At 43.4% G+C, this 26435-nt stretch overlaps 4 protein-coding genes across 5 annotated transcripts in view; 3 read left to right on the plus strand and 1 right to left on the minus strand.

The window, feature by feature from the left end:
• The first annotated feature begins 909 nt into the window (after nt 1-909).
• Nucleotides 910-26435, plus strand: part of LOC126562035 (putative uncharacterized protein DDB_G0271606) — a 50100-nt gene continuing 24574 nt past the window's right edge. For both annotated transcript variants that reach the window (XM_050218445.1, XM_050218447.1), the window contains exon 1: nt 910-1237. In XM_050218445.1, the coding sequence (XP_050074402.1) occupies nt 1159-1237 (79 nt within the window). In that variant the 5' untranslated portion in view covers nt 910-1158. The remainder of the gene's footprint in view (nt 1238-26435) is intronic.
• On the plus strand, nt 21435-22162 carry LOC126563141 (uncharacterized). The gene is made up of 3 exons (XM_050219766.1): nt 21435-21579; nt 21682-21921; nt 22008-22162. The coding sequence occupies exons 1-3, from the start codon at nt 21450-21452 to the stop codon at nt 22160-22162; spliced, it is 525 nt and encodes a 174-aa protein (XP_050075723.1). The 5' UTR covers nt 21435-21449.
• LOC126563200 (uncharacterized) overlaps nt 22667-26435 on the minus strand; it is a 143380-nt gene continuing 139611 nt past the window's right edge. Inside the window, exons 2-5 of the mRNA XM_050219825.1 lie at nt 23320-23463; nt 23146-23237; nt 22913-23054; nt 22667-22848 (exon numbers count right to left, since the gene is read on the minus strand). Coding sequence (XP_050075782.1) covers nt 22667-22848; nt 22913-23054; nt 23146-23237; nt 23320-23434 — 531 coding nt within the window. The 5' untranslated portion in view covers nt 23435-23463. The remainder of the gene's footprint in view (nt 22849-22912; nt 23055-23145; nt 23238-23319; nt 23464-26435) is intronic.
• LOC126563163 (uncharacterized) lies at nt 25167-25971 on the plus strand. The gene is made up of 3 exons (XM_050219787.1): nt 25167-25307; nt 25503-25733; nt 25826-25971. The coding sequence occupies exons 1-3, from the start codon at nt 25178-25180 to the stop codon at nt 25969-25971; spliced, it is 507 nt and encodes a 168-aa protein (XP_050075744.1). The 5' UTR covers nt 25167-25177.

A 26435-nucleotide genomic window follows, 5' to 3' on the forward strand; every position in this document is an offset into this window, starting at 1 on the left:
GGCAAAGAAGGAGGAAGGCAGGAAAGGATGGGTGGTGAGAGAGATGGGCAGTTGAATGTGGAAATTGATCCACGATCCATTACTCCATTAGCTTATAATTTTCTCTTTTTCGATCCTGCCTGTCATGTGTAGTTGGACGCTTCCGGGAGCATCACACTCGCAAACTAATAGCATCATGTGTGTGTGTGTGGCATTTATTTATACATATGCCATACTTTGCTGGCTAAAATGTGGAAAATGAAAGCTGTGATTGTGTTTCGGGATGGAGCGAAAAATGTCAATAGAAGAAAGAATGTTTTTTTTAAATTATTTTATAAATAAATAATACGGTGTCGTAATAATCCTATTGCTTCTGATGCTTATGAATGCTTTTGAGGACGATTATATAGAACTTTAACTTTTCTGGTTGAGCAAATAAATGAAGTTAAAAACCAATTGAAAAATCATTGCACGAGAGAATTAAATTGCATACATTCTGGCGCTTTCCATTTTCTTTTAATTCTGAGATCCAGTTTCTTTTTCGCGTTTAGTCTGAACAAACAATAATTTCGTATCATATTTTTCTTTCTTTACAGGAAAACTGTGTCACACTATCGGCTCGGGTTGGATTGTTTGTTCATTAGTACGAAACAAATAATCAGAATTTCATAACCAGTGCCGCAGGAGTTCTGAAGAGCGTTTGGCAGTTAGTTACACAAGAATTATGTTATAAAAACGCGAGTTCAATTGTTCTTCGTTTCAGTTACAATGTGAAATATTGCAATTTTAATATTAATCTTTAAATTTGTGTTAGTGTGTTTGTGGGAAAAAAGTGCTCTGCAATATGTAGTTTAATTTTCAGTTTTCCATCTTTCCCCTGTGTGCCACAGGTTAAACCAAGCGTGTGCTAGCAAGTAAGCAAGTGGTGATATCAAATGAATGTAACGAATGTGGTTGATTCGATCGCCTGTATCTTGATGGTGAAACATGAAGCGGTACTACGTGATGTGGTGAAAGTGATTTCTCCCAATGGGCGGTAAACTGGCCCACGGTGCGATCTCGACCAGCGGCTGTTAAGTCCGGGTGCACACGTGCATTTCGCCTGTGTGTGTTTGTGTGTGTGTGTGTGTGTAGCGTAAGAGTGTCCAGTGTTTAAACAACTTCTGCAAGTGCCACAGAATGGGATGCGGACAGAGCAAGATTCATCTCTACCCGAGGAAAAACAAAAGTAAATCGAACGGAAAAAAAAGCGGCCATAGTAAGTAGCAGCAAACATCGGTTAGCGCCATATTAAGTTAAGCAGTAATTAGATTGAAGTATGCGTGTGTATTTGTTCGGTGGTAAAAACGAGGTCCTTTGGCTTCACTTTGATCTATTCGATGAATTAAAATGTTAAATGTTTACGGATGCTTCTGCAAAATAGGACGGTTTAAATGAAGTTTCCTATTCGGAAACATTCACGTTTCCGCTTCCAATCAGGGTCAAACGTTGTCGATTAAAGGCAAAGGCACAGAAATAAAATCCCATTTTGCTGCTTTTCAAGCTCCGGCTCGGACGAAACCTTTGAAGCGCGCCCTACCGAACCTGAAGCCCTCCCTCAAATTGGTCGATAAAAGATCTCTCTATTTTTGGGTCTGGTTTTAGCTACTTGTACCACTGTTTTCAACCGAACTCTGGGCTACGTGCGTGCGGTTTAGAGAATCAATTTTATTTATCAAAAAGAAAAAAATTAACCTTTATAAACTGAACATCTGCTCAAAAGGAAAGGAAAAATTCTAGATTCCAGGGGTTTTTTGTTGTTGTTGTTTTCGTTTCTTTTTTCTGTTTGCGCTTTTAAGCACAACTGTGGCGACTGTGTTAGTCTGCAAATCAATTTAGGGACCAACGATGGTATAGGCATTTAGGGAAGGATCTAAAAGGCAAAAATATGGGCAGCAAAAAATAATATTAAAAGCCAACCATACAGAGCCAAACTGTTGAACCGTGCTCTAGACGGTTGTGCATTTATCCGGAAAAATAAAATTAAAAGAGAGAGAGAGAGGTATAAAAGCACTGAAAAACTTCTCCTATGGATTGTTTTTGGACGTTTAACATCATAAAAGGAAATACTTCTTGAACAAAAGCACATGGATTAGAGATTTTTTTAAATTGCAAAATATTTATAGTTTAACCTTTTTTTTTAATGCATTCCTGCACAATCGAGAGGGACTGGGATTTTTGTTTTAGCTAGCTCGACTAGGCTCGATTGTTGAATGTTATCATGGTTGAGAACTGGAAATTCAAATTGATTTTTTTTATTACGTAGCGACAGCTGTTTGAGTGTTTTTGAAAATGGTTTAATTATTATTCTCGAAGTTCACCAATATCAATATGGCCACTATTATAACCTCGCCTCGTGTTTTCATCGTGTTTGCTTTTAATTTTTTCCCATGATTGAAAACTGCAAGCATTGGGAGTTTCTTCGTCCCGCAGCAGCTAAATTTGATTGAGAGGTTATTATCATAGCCTCGAACTGTCCTCGAAACGATTTTATGTCCTTACGCAGACTAATTCCATAAAATGAGTGGTGTGTAATTTAACGATGGCGAAGTAAAATAACAGCCTTCCAGTACCTTCTCCGCCGGTTATTCATTCCTTCCCACCCCCAGGGAAGGTTTGGTGTTTGGTGGGAAAAACAAGCCGCCCGAAGGTCACCCGAAAATATAGACTTACGGATTGTAAAACGGACGCAAGAAGCTAAATTGTGTGAAAATTGCTTTATTGATCGGATGTTCGTTGAACCTTCGTTGGAGCCGTCCGGATGATTGGTCTACTGCCTGCATACCACCGGCGGCAGGTGTTGTATCGTCAACGTAAATGAAGTGCTGAAGAAACTGGACCTCCCACCCGGGTATGACCGGTCCAGCCGGACAGTTTCCCATGACGGTGTATGTGTGTTGTTTGTATTTTTTTTTTAATTTTATTAACCTTCGGTCAAAAGTTGTAAATAGCAGCGGCAATTATGACGGTGGTTGTGGTCCTTTCATTTTGCTGGTTCCTTTGGATCTTTTCGCTCTTCTTGGGCATGTTCCTTATGGTAGTGGAATATAATGACCGTGCATAAATGTCGGTCCCAGGTGAGCCTTTTTGTCCGATCGATATCAGGGACTGGGCTCACTTCCCTCTTTTGGCTGCCATCGTACTGCTGCTTAAGGTTACCGCTCGCAGTCAGTCAATTTCCAACCCACAATGGATAATGGTGATAGAAAAGTATGAGGTTTTGTTATTCGGTTGTTTACATCGACCAATAATCATTATTTTGTTTCGGTTTCGGCAGGCAGTGTTTTAGCTGGCGGAGAGTAGAAAAGTGCAAATTAAGCTCGTTAGCATTCGGTGGTCGGTGGTTGGAGTTTTTTTTTTCGTCTTCTTTCGTCGGGTGGTTACGGTTTCTTTGTGTTAAAATTAAGACGGTAAGCGATACTTTTGGCTAACTGAATGACAGATCAGTGTGACATAAACATCGTGGAAAGGAACCTGTTGATAGGCTTAGGCTTGTTTCGATGGGAGAGTTTGAGAGAAGAGAAAATTAAATAAATATTTATTACGGTGCGATGTGATTTAAATAGTTTAATGTAAGTTCAAAAAAACGACGCCATATCATTCATACAATAGCTTACAATAAACAACGTAAAGCTGGTCCGGTTCCGGCGAAATAGAACTTTTGAAATTAATTTTCTACGATAGATAAACGGGGCAAGTAACCTCAATTTCAAGATAAAACGCATCTTGCACTTTGCAGAATATCCTTACGATGCTCCAATCTAAAATCACAAGGACACACATACAGACAAACACACACACACACACACACATTCCTTCCCATGCTTTTGTGGACGTCGCGAACGAGCGGCCATAAATCAATGGCGCTCGCCATAAATCAGTTCGTTTGAGAAGTTTTTCCTCTCCCGGGATCAGAATCCAATAAGGGGCAAGAGGGTAAGGATAGGAAGGGCGGGTCCGCTGCAAAAGAATGGAAAAAATGGCATGTCGTAAAGCTGGAATTGATTTTTCTTGTCCGACGGTCGGTCGTAAAATGTGTAACAGCTTTTGTGTTGGAAACATTTCTATGCATAAAAGCATAAACATGTGTTGGACGTTTTGGGATTGGGTTGTTGTTGTCGTTCGCTGAGTATCGTTGAGGGAAAAAGGGTGGTTTACTTTCTTCCAAACCGGGGTTGTGTTGAGAAAATTAAGAGCAAACAACAATTTCGATAGCTGGTCTATGTTATTTTTTAGCACATTTTAAAGCACCACAAATTCGATTTTGGTAATTTAAAACCTCCTTTTTTGACACAAAGACCGTAAGTGTAAAGTTTTTTTGTTTTTAAACCCCCAATTACAAACAGTTCCACGGGACAGTGCGCACACGATCCCCCGGTTCGCTTTACGGGATGGTGAGCTTCAATCGGTCATCGGACCTGAACAAAAGCGCCCGGGAAAACCTCCCTGGCTGGAAAAGGGTGGCCTGGAAAGCAGCCTAATTTGTCTTCGCTGTGCTGCACGGTCGGCGGCAGTAAAAGAAGATTAATGAGGTACGCTTTTGGGGCGAAAAGCTTGGTTTTGGTTTCAGGCGCTGCAAGCGTCGGCAGGCATTTGTTTGGGCACGGTCGATGACTGGCGTCTGGTGTAAATTACGTTCTGTCGCGTGGTCAACCATTCTCCATGCTGTGTGTGTGTGTTTGTGAAAAGCTGGTAATAGATTCCAACTATCATTCGCCTTTAATGTGCATTCTGGTGCTGTAGTTTGGTACGAAACTTCCTGCGAGTTATTTGACATATTGAGCTCACGTGCGAAGGAAAACTGCTATTAACACTCTATGGCTCTTCTAGCTCAACGCATCAACGAGATTATGTCATGGAAATTACGCCCTTTTTCACCGCAACCATCTTTATAATCTTTGCTTTTCCCAAAATAAAATATCTAAAGTTATTCAATTTGCATGCCAAAATTAGCTTATAATGACCCTTTTTTTGGAATCTCTTTGAACAACGTTGTCTCTGGTCAATTGGATGATGTTTTAAGAAACATTGATTCCATAACGATGATGGAACATCTCGTCGCTGCTGTCGCTACCCTACTCAACACGATAATTTAACATCGCTCATCGGAGAACAACATTCGATGAGTAGAAGTAGTAGTAACGGATATTGTTAATGTATTTTTCAAACACGTTACTCATCCTTGTTACATTGCCCCCCCGCCGGGTTCGTATCTTTCGCATCGAAGAGCCTTCATCAAAAATCTATAAATCATCCGACGATGAAACACGATGAGCGAGGCGTTTCTTAAAAAGGCCATTTTACACCACTTTTCAAAACGGCATAGCAACACTGATGTCGTCTCTTCCACGGATGTGTAGTATTAGTCTGTACACGCACCAGCCGGAGACGGGTGCTGAAAAATGAATGAATCAATTCCGGTTCCACTCCACTCCGTTGGGTGTTATATTTTAATGAAATTTTACCCGAAAGCGCTTTTGCCGGTCGCCAAGAAGCTCTTTCCCATCGCCGGTCCCAAACTTTATCGGGGTAGGGTCGATAAAACATTGGCATTGGCTTCCTTTTCCTGTCCCAAAGGTTCGTCCCTCCGAGGTGCGCTCCTTGTTCGCTCGAGACGTTTTGTTCTTATCTCAATTTTCAGATCATTTTTAGAAATTCATGACATTTTGCTGAGAAGCAAAATGTCCTTCCTCGGCATTCTCCATGTCCCCCGAATGTCGCCGCCAATCAGCCGAAAATGTCCGATGGTCGAAAAGTTATAATGATCTTTTCGATCTACCCACTTTGTTGTTGGTTGGGCTTGTGCTGTGTGCTCTCTAAACTGTGACCGGGGTAGGATATTATGACGTGCGCTGAAAAGGCCACGAGTTTAGCGTTTGGAAATGCGTGCTTGTTGCGGAAAAGGACAAACAGAGGACAACACATACCCAGCAGCATGTAGCAGAGAAATCTTGTGTACCACAAGTTGACTGTATCGTTTCGCTATTGCCATGTCGGAAATGTTGGGCCTCACGGGCAGACACACACACACACACACCGGTATGCGGGGTTGCGAATGTCCGTGTAAGTGTATGTCTCTGTAGGGTGATTCGATGCTCGTTCTGGCGTAACCCTATTGGTATTGGTGGAAATATACATATGAATTTCAGCGTTAAAGCTTTCGAAAATAAAGTCCGATTATGTAAAATGTGATTCAATATTGCTTCATCTGCTGAATCACTTTCGTAAAACGCCCGAAAGTATGCAATCAGCCTATCAACAAAGGTACTAATTTAAAGCAATTAGCAATGACATAATCATCTGCTTTGAGTTCACCTTTTTAAAGGCTTTTTAGCTTCCTTTGTAGCGCACATACATCCTGGGTTGATTCGTAGAGCCCGTCAGCCTGGCAACAAAGAACAAAGGAAGCCTTCGAGATACCACCATACGCATGCATTCGGTTGCGCACTGCCGAATCCGTACAAACCGGGCCGGTACACAGTGGCATGCGGTGGGTTTCGACTTCACGGATTGTTGTTATTAAGTTGTTATGGCGAAACCAGGGTTTTATATCCTGCCCGGCGTAGCAAAATCACTCCGAAAGCACAAAGCAGCATCGCCCCCGCCACTGCTCCATACTTTTGCTGACGTCAACCACGCAAACCACGCCGAACGGGACGAGAAAGGGGTACGGCCTTTGTAGGGGCGGGAGAACGTGGGAAACGGTCCCACCGAGGATCGATCCTTTGAGAGCCAAAAGTTTTCATTGAACTGATTTGTGGCGGGAAGGGGACACACATACACTAACAAACAAAAAATTGAAAGTCATCTGTGAAACTATGAAGCAGGACGAGTGTGTTGGGTTGTGGGATTTAACGAGCACTTTTAACATCGTGTGGGAATTGAAACCGAACCAAACGGGAAAACTGAAACAATCAACATCTACTACAGACGTACAGAGCGAGAGAAAGAGACAAAAGAAAGTGACGAATTACGGTGTCGCTTTTTGACATTTTCCAAAGCATTCAAACTGAACCGAATTTCCAGTCGTTTCCAGTGAGATAAATGTCAATCAAGATTATTAGCGTTTTCTTCTTCGCCTTTGTGCTTATATATTTTTATCACTTGCCAATCATTTTGGCAAACCCGTCTGGTGGCAAAAACTTGACTCATTAAATGTTCTTCCAAGCAGTGATAAATAAATAGCATCAGGTGTTGCTCCATGTGTGTAGGGTTTTCATTGTTTAATGTTTCCCTCCCAACGTCCATTATCTTATTTTTTCCACAGTGGTGAAGCAAGAAATTAAAATCAAATTTGGTGTTTTATGGTTTTGCCTGTAGGTGAAACACACAAACACACTCGGTACAGGGTCTTGTTTTGTTTTTGTCTTCCGTCATTTTATTTCTTTGCATGGTCTGCATCGAGCATGATAATGAAATCGATTTTCCACGGGAATATGCACCACAAATAACGGTGCGATCTTATTTTTATTCCATTTTACGCGAGACACAGTTTCATTTGATTAAAGAACATTTTTCCTGCTCTGTTTTTTTTTTTCTGTGATCACCGGAGGAGAGAAGAAAAACTTTGTCACTTTTGTGAAAATGAGTTTCTTTCCAAAGTTCCTGTTTTCAAAGTGTACGGTCGGTGCCTTGCAGCAAACATCTTCTCTCATTCTCCCTTTTTTATTTACATTTGCTTTGCTTTGGTCTATTTTGGATCCGGAGTTTTTTTTCTTCCCTCTACAGGAGAAGCAAAAACATGATAACAACAAGAAGAAGAAAAAGGTAGAGAAAAGAACCACACAAAACCGGAAAAATACGTGTAAAGTTATAAAAAGAACGATAATGCGCTGCAGAAGAACATCTCCCGCAAGTAGCAGGACTTCTTCGGCCTGCTTCAGGACGCTCGATTTCCAGGCTTATCTTTGAGATGGCACTCGACCACTCGACGTACAGAAGCTGAATAAACTTAGATGAAAACAAACACTTTCCGGGAATACACATCCAACGCCGGGGGTGGAGTTAGCCAGGGTTGGTTGGTAGTGGCCTTTTCCTTGGGGCAGCTTCTTCTGTTTTCTGCTGCAAGAAGTCTCAACCTCATCAGGCACGAAAAGATTCTATTTTGGTGCAGAAGCTTTTTGTACCTTTTTCTCAACCCAACTCCGCCGATGTTCGTTGATCTCGGTTGCTATCCTTTCGTAAAACTTTGAATACTTGAATACTTAAACATAGCAATGGAGAAATGTTCCTCCACTCGGAAGGTGGGTGGTGAAATTACTCAACCACGGTACCCGCTATTGAAGCTCCTGAAGCAGGACGATTTCACAGTTCAGGTTGCTAGCTGGCTGGCTGGCTGGCTGGCTGGCTGTGTGGCATGCCATAGCGACGTGCCATATCCACAAGCACACCTCAACATGAATAGTCGATCGGAAAAGCTACCCGAAGACGCTGAGGCAGACATTTATTTCTTAGCTAGTAAAAAATTATTGCAAATGAGCATAACGAGCAGTGAGCTATTTTTGGAGCACACACTACCACCGCATGACAGCAACAGCGTTGAAGGTGTGGAGCAGCGTGCAGAAGAAGGCAGCAATATCCATAGACGGCAGCGCAGAGAAACCCGTGATTCGATTACCCATCCGGGTGCTTAGCTAACGAACATAATGTCCCGTCCCGCTCGAAGTCATGGCAAATGGTGACGCCCGGTACCTGGTACCCCCGCCTTGAAGGATGCCAGAAACTCATCTCGTTCGGCCCCAGCGTGTACGGCTGTAACCGGCTGAAGCGGTGATTTATAATACAGGCAGTATAATATGGCCGCGCACCGATTCAGAACGAGCCCAAAATGAGCCACGGCGGTACTTCATCGTGCGGTGGTTTTGCTTGCTCTTTTTGTTCCACCGGATTGTGGTGTGGGGTCCACACTCTACCACTTCTTCCAGACTGGTTTGTTGGATCACCGGTAACGATGATCTTCACATCCACGAGGTAAATTGTAAGCATTTGTTTCCATTCCATTTCCATTTCGAGTGGCTTCATTGGCAAAATGGAGCCGACGAACCATAAGACACATGCAGCTACACGAAATCCGTGCCAGTGGCGTATTCGTGTTCTTAATATATTGAAACCAATTGGGTGAGGGGTTGGGTGGGAGTGGGGGAGGTTTCTTTCGCGCCTGAATGTATGTAATTCGCGAAGCAAGGTGTTGTTGGTAGTGGCATGTTTTTTTTTTTTTGCTCTTCTTGTTTGTATTACAGCTTGCGTGTGCCTAAGGGCCAATCTCGGGCGGAACATTACGCTACCAATCGCAAGCAGAGTTGTTATGGGATGATGTATGTGTCTGTGGAAGAGAAGCGCGAGAAGTAAATGAACGGCGGGCCGGAACGAAGTTTACAATTTCCATCAAACCCAAAAACTCCCCACACGGCAGGGGAAAATTTATCCAATTTTTCAACCCCGAGAAAATACATTGAATAATGTGTTGTACACTTCTCGCACGTTTGGCGTGTGTTTGTGTTTGTTAGTGGTTTCTTTCAAGAAGAGTTGTTATGCGATACTGTTTTGGAGGAGCGATTCTTCGATAGCTTTCAACGAACAGCAGTTAGTTGGGTTGGCCGTAGCGTTTGATGAAGTAGAAAATTTATTTATTATCAAGCTCGTTTTATTTGAAATATTCAATATTAAATTCGTATATGTTTTCTTTTTCTAGCAGTTCAATAGTTTAAATTAGATCACAATTTTTGATTTTTTTGTTTTTTAACACTTTACTTTTTTTTTGCAAGTGGGAAAAGTTCATTAGACAATGTAAATATGCTGGGTTTTTTGGGAACAAAAAAAAAATGCTACAAACCACCAGGCGCCTCCATCGAAATTAATCCTTCGTGGAAAAATGCAGCAAATCAATAATATAATTATTCATCCACGCTTTGAATAATTAAACGGTCTGCCTGGTTAATCAATTCAGTGTTTCTATTTGCGTACCTAAAATGAACACCTTTACTGCAACGAGATGTACATTATCATAAAACGGTTCGTGGAAATCAACTTACTTCCCTCTATATTGTCCCCCCCCCCCCCCCCTCTCCACTGTTCGTGCCAAGTTTACTTCATTCAGTTTGATTGCCATTTAAAATCGATTCCGATTCGCCAATTCATTTACGTTAAACAGCGCGGCGTCAAATGGTTGAGGCTGCGAATCAAGCACGACTTGACTTTACAAGACCCCTCTTTGGAGATGGAAGATTTTCCCATTTTCATTTCCTTCCTTTATGGCACGCTCCTCAATCATCCACCTCTACACATCAATCGATGTGAAGATTGGCCGTTTGCAAAATGAGTTTAAAATTCGTTCGCCCTAATTATCATCTGTTTATGTTACTTTTGGCGCTGTTCAATCGTTTGTTTGCCCATCATCGTACGGTGCCGAGTGACCAGAGGGTAAGAGGTATCGGTTCGGTTTGCTAAATGGATCTTCAACGATTGTGTACGTGTGTGTGTGTGTAACGATGCGTTCCAAAAGAGTCTTCATCATATTTAAGCCAATCGTTCGGACAAAATGTAGCTTACATTTCTATCGCCATTTAGCTACTGATTCACATTCGGCACGAGCTCACCGTTTCTCGAGCGTACAAAAGTGAGAGAGATTGTATGCTTCCCTCTACATTTTCCGCCACTTCGTTTTTGGTTGGAAAAATGACTTCCGTTTGCAATATCAGCAGCGAGCGCACCCATCGCAAACAATCTTGCTCTGCGGATTATTAATCTGGCGACACTTCTTGACGTTTGACTCGAGTGTTGAATTATTTACACAGCATCTTTTCGAGTGTAAGACGACACGGTGACGGTTGCTTTGAAATGAAGTCGTGATGGTGGTGGTTTAGTAACAACTCTCTTGACGGTACTGATTCCATGCTGTGTTTCTGAAGTCTGGCGTCTTGCGGCACAAGGTTGTGTTGTTGTTTGGAGAGGAAATCAATTTTGAACAGCAAATGGCAAATTTCGAAGGAGTATTCCGGGCGCCTTAGTGGAAATTGCTCGCCGAACCGGATACGGGAACAAGCAGGGTGAGAAAAGGTGTGGTCGTCGAGAGCCGTAAACTCACGTAAACGAACGCTCAATGCTTTCGGCCATTACCACACACACACACAGCCACACAGCCACACAGCCACAAAGCAAACGAGTTGGAACCAATAGAATACAAGTAAAAGAAAAGGGTTTAGAAAAGGTTTTTGCTGGCGGGGATGTTGGCGCAACAAAAAAAAGGATGAAGCTTCCCCCTCGGTCGCTTCCTGACCTAGGCAGGCGGAAATCCATTAACATTTTCATATCCTTTTTACGTAGCTTACGCATCGTCCATTTCCGCGAAATTGCCCATCGCCCCCCTTTTTGTGAATAACTCCCAAAAGGCGTTCCTTTATTATCCACTCTCGTCGATGTGTTTCTACCTTCATTTCGCGCCTTCAGACCGATTAGCAAATGTTTCACCGTTTTCACACAAACACAGGCACGCACGTACACCAAGCACGGGCAAAAATCAACAAATCGTAAGGATTCCGACGTAAAAATAAATAGAAAAACGAGCGTACTCGTGCACACACGTACACTTTGTGGCCTTCGTCAGCAGGTTAATGACAACACGATCATCAAAGCTTTCCATCCATAAAGGATGCCCTATCTTAACATATAGCGCGGATGCCTGTCCTTCCTTAGGACGTATCCTTTTCCAATCCCGCTGCTTTAAGCTTGTCCATTGCAGCTGGAATGAGCTGCAACCATCTAACCGATATCGAGGAGAAGAAGACATGGGCCATATTCGCTTTCCGTCGATGAGAGGAAGGGAAAATTAAATTTTGTTTCCAATATCCTCCTACATATTTTAAGAAATAAAACACGCAGACACTTACCGTCCTGCCATTCCGTAACATAATACATAAAGGACATAAAGGAGGTTGCCGACACTTGAAGCGAAGAGTACTGATTAGATTTTACTACTTGCTGGGTAGCTCATTTAGCAGGAGGGAGAAAAGGCAAAAGCAACGCCGTCGGGAAAAAACGGTGTGTAATGAGTGTCGAAGTACATTTTTCAGGTTGGCTGCTTAATTTTGGTATTCTAATAGGCGATAAATATTTGAAATTCTACCTTCTGTAACACTCTAACTTTTTGGGAATGCGGAATGCATACTTTGAGGCGTACAGTTTTGAAATCTGTTCACAATCTTCTGCACAAACAAAGCCCTTTGTAAGTAACGCACGTAAAACTGCTCTGGATGATGCAATCGTATCTCTCGTCCGTTTCTTGGATCGATGCTTTTGCTAGAAAAAATCAGAATCTTCCACACACAGCACATCATTTTCAATGCGATCCTCATAATGTTGACCCAAATTTAATTTATCCCTTTCACACATGGCTCGCTTCAAAAAAGGCGGAGCATGGAGGACCAAAAAAAAAAACAAAAAAAAAAAATAGGACCCTCGCATCAAATCCTTGCTATGAGATGACGAACGGGAAGAAAAATCAATCGACATCGACATTGCATTTATCGTTGAATCGCATGCGGTTTTCAGAGCTGTGCCATCGTTTATCGTACGGTGTCGTGGTTTCAAAGAGTATAATGCACCACGTATGAAAAGAGATAGAGAAAGAGCGTACGACTGAAACTGCAAACTAGCGAAAAACGATTCAATTTAATTCTTGCAACCGACATCCGGATGACATCCTTCCAGTGTGTCAGGTCGTATTAGTGGCACGGTTGATGTGCTCGTTTTGAGATTGTGTGCTTTAGGAAAACCGAGATGGCGCGGTATTCTGCTAAAGGTTAGCTCATGGTGGCAGAGTTCCTTCCGTCGAGGGTGCTAAGCGTCATATTTTGTGCCTTCAAGCTGTTTCAAAATTCAAAACGGGAGATGTATTACTGGAGCTGCTTTTAAATAATTGAATTTTATTGTGATTTTTCTGAAAATATGCTATTAATATAACAAGCATCACATTTTACTATTACACCCTTACATATTGCTTACTTTCGGGCATAGACTTATTTATTATGTTTCAATTTTGCTTTAAGTATCTTCAAGACATCAAGACATTGACAATAGAGTTTCTCGTTCTCGTCGAGCCTTGCAGTTTAATTAGCGACAATCAATGCTTGGAATAGATTCAACACTTTACCCCACAATTCTCTCAATGTAGACCATACTAGCAACCAAACACAACATCTGGAGAGCCATTTTAACCAGTCCACTAGAGCAATTCGTATTGAAATTGCAGACTGACATACGTACGCACTTGGCACCACCTACGGCTAATCATTATAACAACCCGGGCCATCCCGAAACTGACACTCACAGGTACCACACAAGCTGTCTAGCCCAGGTGGAGGTGGATGAAATTAATCTGGGACTTTAATGATTATCTAGGCCCACCTCGTTCAGAGAAACGTTCGACACCCGAAAGGCGCATCATACTGTTGGTGGCCGATCCTTCGATCATATGAAGCTTGATTCTGCACCAAGTTAGCCACTAGCTTCGTATACTGTTTGTCTGCTTTGAGGCACATAATTTAGCCGTAATCCAAGCGGCAGCAGCATCATCAGCTGTGGAGCTGTGGTCAACCTCCATGGCGATCCGGTGCTAATTTAGTTTTTGCTCCACAATAAAAATCGTTCGATTGAGGTGCCGCAACCGGTTGGAGTGGTTTTGTTGGGCAAGTTTATGGTTTGTTCGACAACAGTAAAACATTTCATGGTGGTCGTTTCTCGTGTGCGAGACAGCGTGACAACAAGACATTAATGAGCTGAGTTTGGGAATCGTTCTCTCTTAACTCTGTGATGCCTCATAGTTGATAGAAGCCATACAAACGCTTAGAACATACGACCTGGCAAACGGAATTTGCTTGTTAGCCGTAAGGTAGTTTATGGCTGTAGAAAACACGAAGCAAAGTTTGCGTGTAATGTGTACAAGCAATAGTTTAACATTATCACACTATACATCATTTAAGTGTGAGTGCATGATTGATTGTCAGGTGACATTTTGGAGAGTGACACGGGCACGAAGGGTTTATTAAATTAAAAACTGTGGAGTAAATTACGGTTGAAATCACTCTCTTTGATTAAGCTTGACTGAGTTACATGATGTATAAGCTTAGTCTTGAATAATAAAGTGATTTTTGATGAGGAAGTTAGTTTAAAAATAGTTTACTGTACCCAATGGCATGCCATTGAGCGCTTTGTCCTGCGGTTTCCATACTTTTAGGCGCGGTTTTCTAAAGTTACTTCATACAAACGTAATTTAGTTGCAACACCAAGCATCAACACCATTTGCTACATAGTGCGTTCCAAATCAGGTACAATGTATCCTTCGTTCATAGACGATAAAATTAATCGCTCGCTTCACCACCTTCCCTACGGTCGAAAACTCGCTGAAGATGGACAATGTTGCTCATTTTACATGCTGCTGCCAAGACGAAAAACCCTGGCCCGGAAAGTTTGACGCTACCAAGAATCTGCGTGAAATCGTAAAACCCCCGATCAAGTTGAAACTTACCCCGGCGGCATTCGACCGCAGCATCCAGCGTTTCTTGCGACGCTACGAGCAACTTTCGATCCCATCCCGCCTGCCCAAGGGAAGCAGGCTTGTGTCTCATTGTGTCTGGAGATTGAGTAGTGTACATGCGCATTTTCACGTCAACGCCTCGAGACATGAGTCTTGAGCGCGCGCGAGTATTTTGCGGTTACGGCGAGTGTCGATCACGATGAACGTGACGATACGAACCCGCAAGGCCGCGACAGTGTAAAATGTAAGATGTACACATTCTACGGGTAGACCACCGGGACCACCATCGCTCTGCTTCCTTTCCACGTCCACAGCTGACCAAACAGTTCGGGAAGCAAGATGCTGCTTCTTCTACGGACACGTTTCGTACGGTCGATGTAAGAAGTGTTGTCCAGGCACCGAGTGTGACAGAGACAGAGAGTGTGTGTGTGTGTGTTCTTGAGTGCGCCTGGTCTTGCGGTACGCGCTCCGGCTTTTGAACAGCTGCCTGCTGTATTAATTTCTGGTACGCTGTCATGTAATGAAATTATTTTACATGTTTTCTAATTATAGCGTCGAGGCGAGAGTGGTTCTTCTTCTACGGTAGTGGCCATTCCAAGATGATGGTTTCATACCTTGACGTAGTTGAGCTTTATTGGAGCAGGTTGTCCAACGGGAACACGAAGAAGCAGTGGATTGTTTCCCGCAACACTGGGGAACCGTATCCCTCTTCGACGCTGTTGACTAAATTCATTAAATACCGGTGACATTTCAGAGCGGGGATCCTTCACTGACCTGAACTTTACGATTTCCGACAGGCCTTTCCCGTTTTGCTTGGTATGTTTTAAGAATGGAAAGGTATGAGTGTACGATGATTGAGCCCAGTACTTTAACGGCTATGCGAACGAGCTTTGTAGCAGGGCGATGTTGGGTTGAAATTATGGCAAAAACATACCAAAGACAGTTAAGGGTGTTCACAACTGTAAATTAATATTAGCTTCCAAGTGAAGAATTAAAACTCGGAATCGTTGGTAACAGATTAAATTGTACTTTAATGTTAATCTGTGTCAAGGAAGAGTATCGTTTAATTACTGAATCTACGAAACGGATAAAAGGAAAAAAAAATCTTAAAAATTTGGAGTTCGTTTGACATCTGACCATTAAAAACACTCCCAGCAATTCTTCTAATGTAACTAAACCCCATTCAAAAATTCAAAAAAAGTCAAACCATTTTTTAATTTTAGAAATTCCTACAAAAGAACAAGAAAACCCCTCGAATCGTGATCACGGTCAGTTTGAGCTCAAAAAGGTGAGAAAAAAAAAGGAAGCGATCCAATTTGTTAGACGAGCACTCTGCTCTTGTGCCGTTGTGTGGATGGTACTTGAAATTGAATTTGTTTTCCCCCGCCGTTCAAAAGCCGAAAACAAGGCGTTCAGTGTGTAGTCCGATTTTCATGTTCGGCGTTCAAATCTCTCTAAATGCTCTGCCGTACTAAAAACGTCAAAAGCAACCTAAAAACAAATAGGGAAGCAAACACAAAAAAAAAAAAACAGCAAATGTGCCACTTCTCCTGGGTCTCTGGACCGGGGCCGGTCGGAATATTAACGGCAGTGCCGAAGGAGTGCGCTGTGTAATAATAAGCACACTAATTGAGCCGTTAAATGAACGACGTCGACGAAATGGCATTTTCGTTCGCCCGTTCGTCCTTGCGCCGGTTCGGTCGGGAATGATAAACCGCCGACCGCGGCGATGATTGCGTGGCACAACGTAAAGCGACGGAAGAAGATGGTGGAAGCGTGAAAAAAAAAATGAGAAATCCTCTTATACCACCGCGGACATTGACGATAACTGGCGGCCGCATGTCCTTGATTAAAAAGTAACCTTTTTGCCTGCTGTCGCTAACACAACACACACACACGGAACGAGGATAATTGCATATTCTTTTTTACTGCGAATCCCATTAGGTAGCCGGGGAAACGAACAGGGGAACGAGAAGGACCCACACAGGAGACATTTGTCCGTGAGCATTTGTTTGGTGGATTAGTACGTGATTCTTATCCTTCCACGAAGAAAGCCAAGAAAAGGTACCGTCGGTTGTAAACTGTTAATCCGCTCTTGGGTATAGGAGTGGTGCCAGGATCGTTTGAATGGTTCCGAAAATGATGGTTACGCCATTATAAAGCGAGCAAGCTTTGGATTCGAATCCATCGAATACACACAGGAGCCCATCAACGAACGAACGGGTGGAATATCCTTGAAAGCAATCCTTAAACTAATCGACGGAACCTGATAGTTACATGAGTGTTTCTTGTATGTCGTGCACTACCCGCATCTGTCAGGTAAAACGTTGACCGTATCGTTAAGAATATTCTCCCATGTTTTGTATGCACACTGCACCGTTTTTTTCTCGGTTGCACCTCGTTGAAGTGCATCTTCTCAATCCATCTTTTAACCTCAACGGATTTGCGACGATAAGTTCTTTGCCACGACAAGTCGCTTATCATCTTAGGCAGGGCAGGCATAAACATGGCTCCAAGAAGAAAGAAACATGCAAAGCTTCCAGCTCTTGCAAGCAACACAAGCAAGCAGAGAAGGATGCATCCATGAAATGCGACGAGTTTGATTAAAGTTCCCATTCTCTCTGGCTCTGTAAGGCACTGACTGTGGAAGTGTGTTGCCGGGTAAAGGATGCTATTGTTCGGTGAGGAAAATTTGAGTTCTTTAAAAAAAATACACGATGAGAATAAGGTTAAGCTACTTGCTTCTTGAGGTTGGGCGGAGCAGTACGGAAAAAAAGAAGCAAGAATCAACCGGACAGGAGACGTCACGAGCACACAGTTTCCTTCCCCAGCGGAGAACGTGAACGACAAGAACAGGAAACGCTATTATCGTGTGATGCATGTACACGGTTCAGGAACTTGGGTTACAAAAAAAGAAGATGAGTCCCGCTTCCGGTGTGGAACGCAGCAGTGTACGGTGAAGCATTTTTGCATGCCATGTATGCATAGTTTATGGGTGAACAGGATGCATCTCCTGCTACGCTTGACAATGCCCGATGACAGCAAGGAAAGGTGGAGGTACACCAGGGTGGTGTGCCGCTGGTGGTACACTTCTAATGTCCGGACAGTGTTGAGTGACGGGAGGAGAATGGTGGGTAATAGGACGGGAAAATGTTTCGGTTCCGGTACGTTGGAATCGGCACGAACTCTGCGGCGCGTCACGCCCTCTTTTAGTAGCGTTAAAAGGGTATGACTTCAAGTGAAATGCTGGTCACAGTGTCGCCATCTGGAGTATTTAGGTTTTGGACCTTATAACATTATGCCCGTGTTACATCTACCGTATGGAAGGTGTTTTTCAAATATACGTTTTTATCGAATATCCTTGAGCTAATACCAAAGACTGACGAACGTTTCTATTTATAGCAGGACGACGCTAAATTATATTACAATTTTATAGCGCAAGCCAATAAAAAGGGCGTCCTCGTAAATCATGTCCTACATTCGGTTGCGCTTCGAATTGGACTGTTTAAGGGTTTTATGTACCAGCAATATGATATATGATTCGATTGGGCGGCTATCTTCACCTCTCGGCACTTGAAACGATTTCTCTCCTTGGACATATAATGGTGCTTAGCGGGCACCGAGCATATCCGTTTAGTCCGTTTCAACCGTATCCTACCCGTATCAGGATGCCGAGCAATGCGTGTCGTACGTTCCACACTGCCGCACAAGTAAACCGTAAGTGCCCGGATAGACTTTCAAGTGACCGCATTTGAAGAACTCCTGTGTGTCAGGAATATGGTGTCGGGTTACAGCAACACCATCAACAACAACACTTGGGCACGACGATGGTCACGTTTCCGCAGTTTACATCCCACACACTAGTTCAAAATATTTGAAAGTGGAACACACAGACACGAAACACATACCCTACATCTTCGGCGCCTTTTGCTGCTGTTGGGTTTAGTTGGGCTCGCCACTCGTGTTCTTACTGCTCGAACTTCCATAGCAGCAGTTTTGCAGAGAGAGAGAGAAACTCGTACACACGATGAGATCAATACTCAAACCCTTCGTCTGCTGCTGACGGTTTGATTGGAACACGGGAATTTACCACACATCATTGACAGGGCACTTCTCAAAGTGTATTAAACGTCATTACTATTTGCTTAACTCCTGCTCCTGCCTTGGTTTGGCACTAGCTTCTTCCGAGCAGTGTGTGGCGTGTCAGAAATGCAATCCGTTGCCCGCACGCTATCAATAGATGGATTGTATCGCAGGAACTTTCTTCGTGTTGCAAACTGCCGAGCAGATAGAAATGATTTGTGCCAAATATAATAAATTATGGTTGACTAACCATCCAAGGCTCTAACAACTGTCAACTCCGATATAAATGTACCGAGCCTGACAGATTTGAAAAGTTGAAAAAATGGCAAAATTGAAGTCTTTCCTTTCCATGAAATTCAAACTCACTTGTTTGATGCTCAAGAATCAATACCTGGAATCCGTTTTTTTTTTCAGCGAACGGAACAATTATTTTTAAAATCCACCACCACCACTACTCGGTACTCGGCTACACGGTAATATCCTTCCCGGAAGGTTTGAAGTAACATTCTCTGCCCAGGACACACGAGAAACGATTGATACAGAAGATACCGGATACATGAAAAATTGATGCTTTTGCAACGGTTTCGATGAACTGGCCATTTGTCAGGTTTACAATGGTATTAGACAAGACGAGCTTCAGTTTTGGGAAAAAAGCAACAACGAAACAGATGGATGGTTTGGATTAGGGCAAATAAAAAAGAGAAATAGGAAGGAAAGAAAAACAAGCCACCACACAGTCTGCATCCTTCCAGTGTATCAACACAAAACCCGATGGACCTGCCCGGAGGATAAAGGATCTATGGTTACTAGTACGAGTGGGAGTCGGTCTACAGCGTATGACTTAGTAACACCTGTCAGATGGGATAGTGACTTGTGTTTGTCTGTGTTTATCGTTTTGGGAAAGGGTTCAATGAAGTGAAACAGATATGCTTCGTTTATTTTGTGTTATGAATTTGTAACATGGCCATAGAAAGTTCTAAAATTATACTCAATCATACAATAAAGTTTGGCTGGGTTTCTCCTCAACTGGCTGCAGTACAACACCAAGAAGTCTTTCCTTTTCGCCAGTGGCGGATTTAGCCTTTCTGGGGCGCCATATAGGGAGTGGAAATAGGGCCCCTCTATCACAATGAATCTATTCCGATTTTTGCTATAAGAATGATATGATATGAAGTCTTGTATTCGGATTTATAACTAGCTTTCCTATTGATCTAAATAAGACAATAACTGCAAGGAAATTGAGGTGGAGAATCGGTTTAAGTTGTTCGGAGGGATCGGTTTTCCGATCATACCAAAAATGAGCTAGCTATCTAAGACGAAAAGGGTTTTCTGGCCGACGAGGCTCCTGCCCATAGGTTAATCCGCCACTGCTTGTCACCGTTGCTAACTTCGTTGACTAAATTATACTCGTAGCTAGATGTTCAGTCCTGCATACGGGATCAAGAATACGGACGGGATTTAATATCCGTCTCACCAATGTGAAGACTGACGTCGAAACCGTTCATTTCGATTGCCACAACTGTTTTACTGCTCTCAACCAAGAAATCACATTTCTGATAATGTAATGACGTTTTACAAATACCAAAACCCTTTCCTATCTCACAGTGCATCCTGCATGTTACTTATAATTATAATTCCATCGAATTCAAACGCACTACCCAGAATCACAACAAACACGTCACTTCAAACAGCTTGCTTGCTTGCTGGAAGCAAATGCGTAAAGAAAAAAAAATCTCTCTTTCTCTCCTACCCTATCGCTTCTCTCCGTATTCACTTTTCTTCTAACTCCCTCGCATTAGAATCAAACGCTCCGATCACTCATGTAACTGTTGCTTTATCAACTTCAAAGATCTAGCACCAATTTCATAGCCGCGCGTTGTATCCGGTCAATGCCACTGCTCTGCCTGGCAGAAGAGTGCGTGATGAATGAGGCGGAAATGAATGCCCATTCCAACAGGTGTCTCTCGGTGGAGGAAAGGTATGGAGTTAATATGAGCGTGAAATTATGACGCTTTCGGCGAAGGGGAGTGGTGCCATTTGGTGCCGCGAGTTCCTGAGCAAATACTTTCTCTAATTTGGAGCGTAATGGTCGTCATTTCCTACCCGTTTTCTGGATGATTTACATATCTTAGCGACGGCATATCGATGGCAGCTAATTAAGGGTGGCATTACTTTCTTGAGGGCTGCCGCATTGAACTAAACAAGGGTTCTTTGTAATGCCTGATGCTTGATAAGCAATTCGTGTGGTTGGGGATACATTTTTAGCACCCACTAGTTGCATCTGGTCATCAAAAAGGCTTCATCAAATGTTAAGGCGGTTAATCCTGTTCCCTACAACCACTATTTCTGACAACATTTGGAAAATCTAAATATCTTTTTACACATCCTTGAATTATTAATTCTGTTAAGGAACGCTGTCTAATCGGGCGTCTATTTTTTAGCGCTCGCTGGATAACTCGTATATGCTAGAATGCTGCGATTGGCTCTTCCGCCTTTTCTCGGTCAAGATCAACACGAGTCGTTTTTTTTTTTGCTCACTTTCACATGCAGTCAGTGCGACACAATAATGAGCATAGAGTAACTAGGAAAGGGAGCGAAGTCTTATCAGCAAACTGACCTCCGTGCTCTAGTCGTCGTCGGCCGAACCCTGGCAGAACACACGCCAAACGAGGGAGATTATTCGTCCGTCAGTCGGCCAGCATTGCGCAGTGTGGGACGCTCCGTGGGACAAGTCTGCCGCTTGCTGGAAAGGAATCTAAACCTGTTGAGAACAATTCTTATTTGAAAAACACACAGTAGCACCGTACAATACTGCAAAATGGAGCGATATTTACGATTTTACATAAAATTTCAAGGATACATGATTGGTGCGTTTACGGTACTTTTCTCGATCCTGCTAACGATTGTGATATTCGAATCGAACGAACCATACTATCCGATGGAGTTTTGTAAGTTTTTCCAGGGGCCTAGTGTTGCCGACGGATCAATACCCCTTTGAGCAAAGTCCTAATCATTTTTGTTCCTATATTGTGCTTCGATCGTGCGTCTAGATTACAACTACCGCTTCATGGGCAGTACGGCCGTGGTGCTGGGAGTGTTTTGGTTTATTGCTGGCGTGTCCTTCCTGTACGGTGTGTATCGTGAAATCAAGCAGTGCTTACTTCCGTTTGCTCTGCTGTACATACTCGATTTGTGTCTGTTGGCCATTCGGGATATTGTGATGATTTGGCACGATCGTCGCTGGTACACGATGGTGTTTGTGAACATTCCATCGCTAATAGCAGTGCTGTGTAAGTGTCTAACATTATTCTCCTCCCTCCCAAATGTCCTCCCAAGTAAGCAAACGTATTAACATAAGAGCACATCCATTTTACAGACATCACTTGCTTTTTGTTCATGACGCTGATCGCTCTGGCTCGTTTGTTCAGCACCGATCCGAAGCCGCAAACGGGTGATAATTTTGTACGGTTCAACAACGGCATCACAAACCCGGTCGTACTGGAGGATGAAGCGGCACTGGTGGAAGGATAGTTCAACGCTGCTTGCTGTTCCCGTTCTATGCTAACCATGCTGTCATGCGCTTATTTACTATGTGTTTGTGTATGGTACAATTGTGTATTGTGTTTGTGTTTAGCCCACACGCAGTTTATCAGTAGTGAAGTCCTAATTGTTCTAATCTTCCACGTTTCTGCGACGTTATCGTTTAGAGAAAGCTTTGGTTTGTGATTGATTATATAGGAGTTCGTGTTTAGATTTCGATAGGCAAGCGGAAAGCTTGCTTTCCCGCGATAAAGCGCCGACAGTCGTTTGTGAACGACATTTCCTCTCATCACCCCACATGTAACTGTTTTAATTTTATTAATAAAAGTGCATCAAGTACTATCACACATCAGTTCACAGGAGTTTATTAGGAAGGTAACTTTGCCATTGTTTTTAGGATACAACGTAGTGTTAAACATGCACTGTAGGCATTATGATGTGTAGACTGTTTCGCCTAAAACCCTTTCGCCTTCTCCCACTTTCCCCGCCCCCCCACTACACGACTTGTACTCCATTGGGCGTCGACGTACTGATGGTGCTGTGCGGATTCTCCTGGATACCACTCGTCGTCTCGTTGCGATCGAAACGCACAAACCCTTCGCTGCGCTGTGTTTCAATTGGATCCACCGTAAATAGTCGATGAAGCGCAAACAGACTTGCGAATACGTATGGTATAGCTAAAAAAAGATGAACCATACAGTAATCACCACGTTACGAAAGAAAGGAAAACTTCCCACTTACTTATCGTAGCGATAAATATCTTAACGGTTATAATTTCTATAAAAAATCCATGGGCTATCATAAGGTAGAACTCTCGCAGTAGCAACAGTGTGAGATCCAATCCAAACACGGCCAGATACGGATAGATGAAACGTTTATCCTCCTGTGGATGAAAAACAATGTTGCGCAAACATTATTTTCTCAGCATGCTCATCACGCTACCAGATTTGTATGTTGTGCAAATCGATTCTTACGTTTTGTATGCTGTACACCAGACAAAGAACGGCTGCGGCCCAGGAGAAGCCGAATATGGTCGCCACTGTACCGCCGAAGCGTAGATTTTCAACTAAAAATACAACAAAAACAACACAATAAAACATGTGAGATGGGAGCGCAATGCCTAGCCCCCGAACGCGCTCTATACTTACTTTCCTGTATGTTGTTTTGTGCCATGGCCGGCGTAACCAGAACCACCATCAGCAGCGTGAACACGACGATCATGTACGCTTGATATTTGATGAACCATCTCAAATATCTGTCCATTGCAAGTTTCGTGACTCACTTTACGCGCACTGGAGCTTTGATTCTGGATTAAATCATCCGGTACTGTAGCCGGCAGCAGCAGCAGCAGCAGCAGTAGCAGCAATTCATTGCGATCGTCTCGCTGTTCTAGTATCGTTTTATTTACAACACAGCATGGTCTGACGTTTGTAACCGATCGAACCAGTGGGTTAAGTTTACACGGGTGGTTTCGAGAGTTGAGATCGAGTTGGTGATCGAGTTTGCATGTAAGTTGGTGTAAACGGTGAAAAGATCGAAAAATCTTTTGAAATATTTCACGATTGCGTGCGATCGTGATTGGGAGCGTTGTTTGTTGTAATTTTTGTAACGCATGATCGTCATAGGATTGTTTGTTCCGTTTTAATCAATATTTACTCCAAGTTCAATGGTGTGATTCATACTTGATAACATATAGCGTTTGGTCATACTCAGAAAAAAAACCAAACTGCTTTGTTTCCAATCAAAAAGTAATGTGTATTAAACCATTGCTTTGTCCATTCGTAATAAACAGACTATAAAAAAAATCATTGTTCTCTGTCTCGTGTGTAGAAATAATGAGATGTTTGACACTTTGATTTGCTAAGAGCGATGAACGCAATCACTACTTTAACGACTTTGGCAATGACAATTTAAAATAGAACAGCTTGTTCCCTTCATAGTCTCAAGGAGCAATCGTATTCCCTTGTTTCTTGTACTCTCAACATAATTATTTTACTAACAAATTAAGCAAACAGTTGTTTAGAATATTCAATGGACAGAAGTAAAGCAGGTTGAAAACGATTGTCGAACACGTGACGAAAAATGGTACATATTTTAAAAGCACGCAACATGTGCGATCGTTAGTGCATGTTGACACTCTTAACGCAACCTCACGAACTCACTTCTGGTCGTCGCCTCGTCGAAACATGTTTGCTATCTGAGACGGACCATCATCACCGTACGCATCGCGATCCCGACAACCATCACCATTTGACGCGTATTTTCTTATTTCAGCGCCCTCGGTCTTCTACCGTTACGTTCCCGCGGTATTGAGATCAGGTTCCCAGCACACCTCTTCCACACCTAACGGTGATAGTATGCGTGTGCGTGCGCCGCGAACTCACCATGTGTGCATGTTTTGCCTCGTTCTCGGACGCCACCCCAAATTCCGCATGACCGTGCACGCCGCCCCGGGTGCCACCAGGTGGGTTGCGGTTGGGAATGTCGGGAAGATTCAGTATGCAACGCAGCAGTATCATCTCCTTGATCGCGCCCAGATCGTTGTGGCGTTTTGTGTCGTCATCATCGGGGTCCTCGAAATGTCGATGCCATGGTATTGGTGGTTGCGATCGTACAGTGATCCGGATTATCGCGCGCGCACACACAGTACACAGGGCCGAGAGCCGTTATGTTGACCATGCCGTTTGCTACCAGTAGGCAGCGAGCGTTTGTCCGTCTCAAACGAGTTTCCCGACCCGACTGGTGTGCGTACGTGCGTGCGTTTGTGCCGCTTGATCGTGATCGTGGGTATCTCGGTGTCCCGTGTATACGTACCGCATCATCCCACGGCAAGAGCTTCCCTTCGCTAGTCGGGTCGCCACAGTCATTCACCAGTTCCCAGCCAGAGAACAATCGATTCCCTGGAGTGGGCCCACCCCACTCGATCGTGCATAGAACGAGTTATATCAAGTCGTACAAGCAAAGGAGGTCTGCGAAGCCATCGACAGGCGAGTGTGTATTAGCATCATGGAACGCGCCCTCAGACGGTACGTGAAAGCCCATGGGTATGCGATCGCCATATCCGCCCTATTTTTTGGATGCATCTATGTCGCCAGTATTCTCAACGACGATCAGCTGAGTCGTACCGCAAGCGAATGTAAGTGACCAAATCCTCGCGCACCTTCCCAAGGTGTGGGGCAAGCGATTGTCGCGTTTATTTTTAGTTGCAATAATTTTGAGACCGTTTGGTGAGTGTAGTTTGTTTTGCGTTACCTTTTCCCCGTTTTTTAAAACAATGGCTGACACATGGATGACGTGCTGTCTTCTTCTTCGTGTACGGAACATCACGCAGACGCTTTCTTTCGCACACGGCCACTCGAGCAGTTGATCTTTTCGATCGCGTGGATTGTCGCGGGACTAATCTTCCTGCTGGGTCTGATCTGCGAACGGAAGGAAGCCATCTTTCCGTTCTCCACTATCTTTCTGGTTGAGTGGAGCCTCATACTGGTGCAGCTGGTCAGCAAGCTGGGGCATCGACATCTGATCGAGGTGATCCTGTCGGCTGAAGCAGCAGTATTTCTACGTAATATTTACGCGACCATAGACTCCAATCGACGGTGCTGACTTAAATGCTTTTTGTGTTGTTTTTTTTTTCTGTTGCTATCCAAAACATAGTGGTGCCGTTGTACGTGGGATACACGCTAGTCATACTTTACCGTGCATTCGATAGTCTGAGCAAAGACGAGGACCAGGATATCGAGCAGGCACGGCGTCCAGTGAAGTTCTTCTTTGGTGAAGATCCCGACGATACCTACAGCTAAAGCACGGTTGTGATCGACACAAAGTGATTAAACTTTAAGGTTATTTCTACGAGCTAGATATACGTTAATTTATAAATGTTGAAAGTGTGACGTTAAAGCATTGACGGGCAAAAGAAATAGAAAAGTTCTTCAAGTCATGACGAGTGCGTATTAGGGTTTTCCTTACAGTTTGCCTTCGTCGTCCAGGCCCGATAGCAAATTCTGGGCCATTGCTATCTCGAAGAAGTTCGTGAAGCATCCTTCAGTAATGGCACCAGCAAACTGATTCTGATGACGCAAATCGGTTGCAACAGCACCGCGCTTCACTTCCTATCAATCGAAGCCAACATTCTTTCAATGTGTTATTAATCATCACGAGCCGGCCGGAGCGGTTCGCTCGTTGCTGGGGTATCGTGTTCAATGGCGGGAAGAACCTAGTCCTCGGACGAGTCCCGGAAAAATGAACTCATTGGCTGTAAACAAGT

Source organism: Anopheles maculipalpis, chromosome 3RL, assembly GCF_943734695.1.
Source record: "Anopheles maculipalpis chromosome 3RL, idAnoMacuDA_375_x, whole genome shotgun sequence".
NCBI classification, from domain to species: Eukaryota; Metazoa; Arthropoda; class Insecta; order Diptera; family Culicidae; genus Anopheles; species Anopheles maculipalpis.

Bases quoted from the DNA above. Each gene is read 5' to 3' on its own strand.
- LOC126563141 (XM_050219766.1), top strand. From the start codon at position 21,450: ATGGAGCGATATTTACGATTTTACATAAAATTTCAAGGATACATGATT. The intron at 21,580-21,681 runs GTAAGTTTTTCC...TCGTGCGTCTAG, and splicing joins ATACTATCCGATGGAGTTTT to ATTACAACTACCGCTTCATG. The intron at 21,922-22,007 runs GTAAGTGTCTAA...TCCATTTTACAG, and splicing joins ATCGCTAATAGCAGTGCTGT to ACATCACTTGCTTTTTGTTC.
- LOC126563163 (XM_050219787.1), top strand. From the start codon at position 25,178: ATGGAACGCGCCCTCAGACGGTACGTGAAAGCCCATGGGTATGCGATC. The intron at 25,308-25,502 runs GTAAGTGACCAA...AACATCACGCAG, and splicing joins GAGTCGTACCGCAAGCGAAT to ACGCTTTCTTTCGCACACGG. The intron at 25,734-25,825 runs GTAATATTTACG...TCCAAAACATAG, and splicing joins TGAAGCAGCAGTATTTCTAC to TGGTGCCGTTGTACGTGGGA.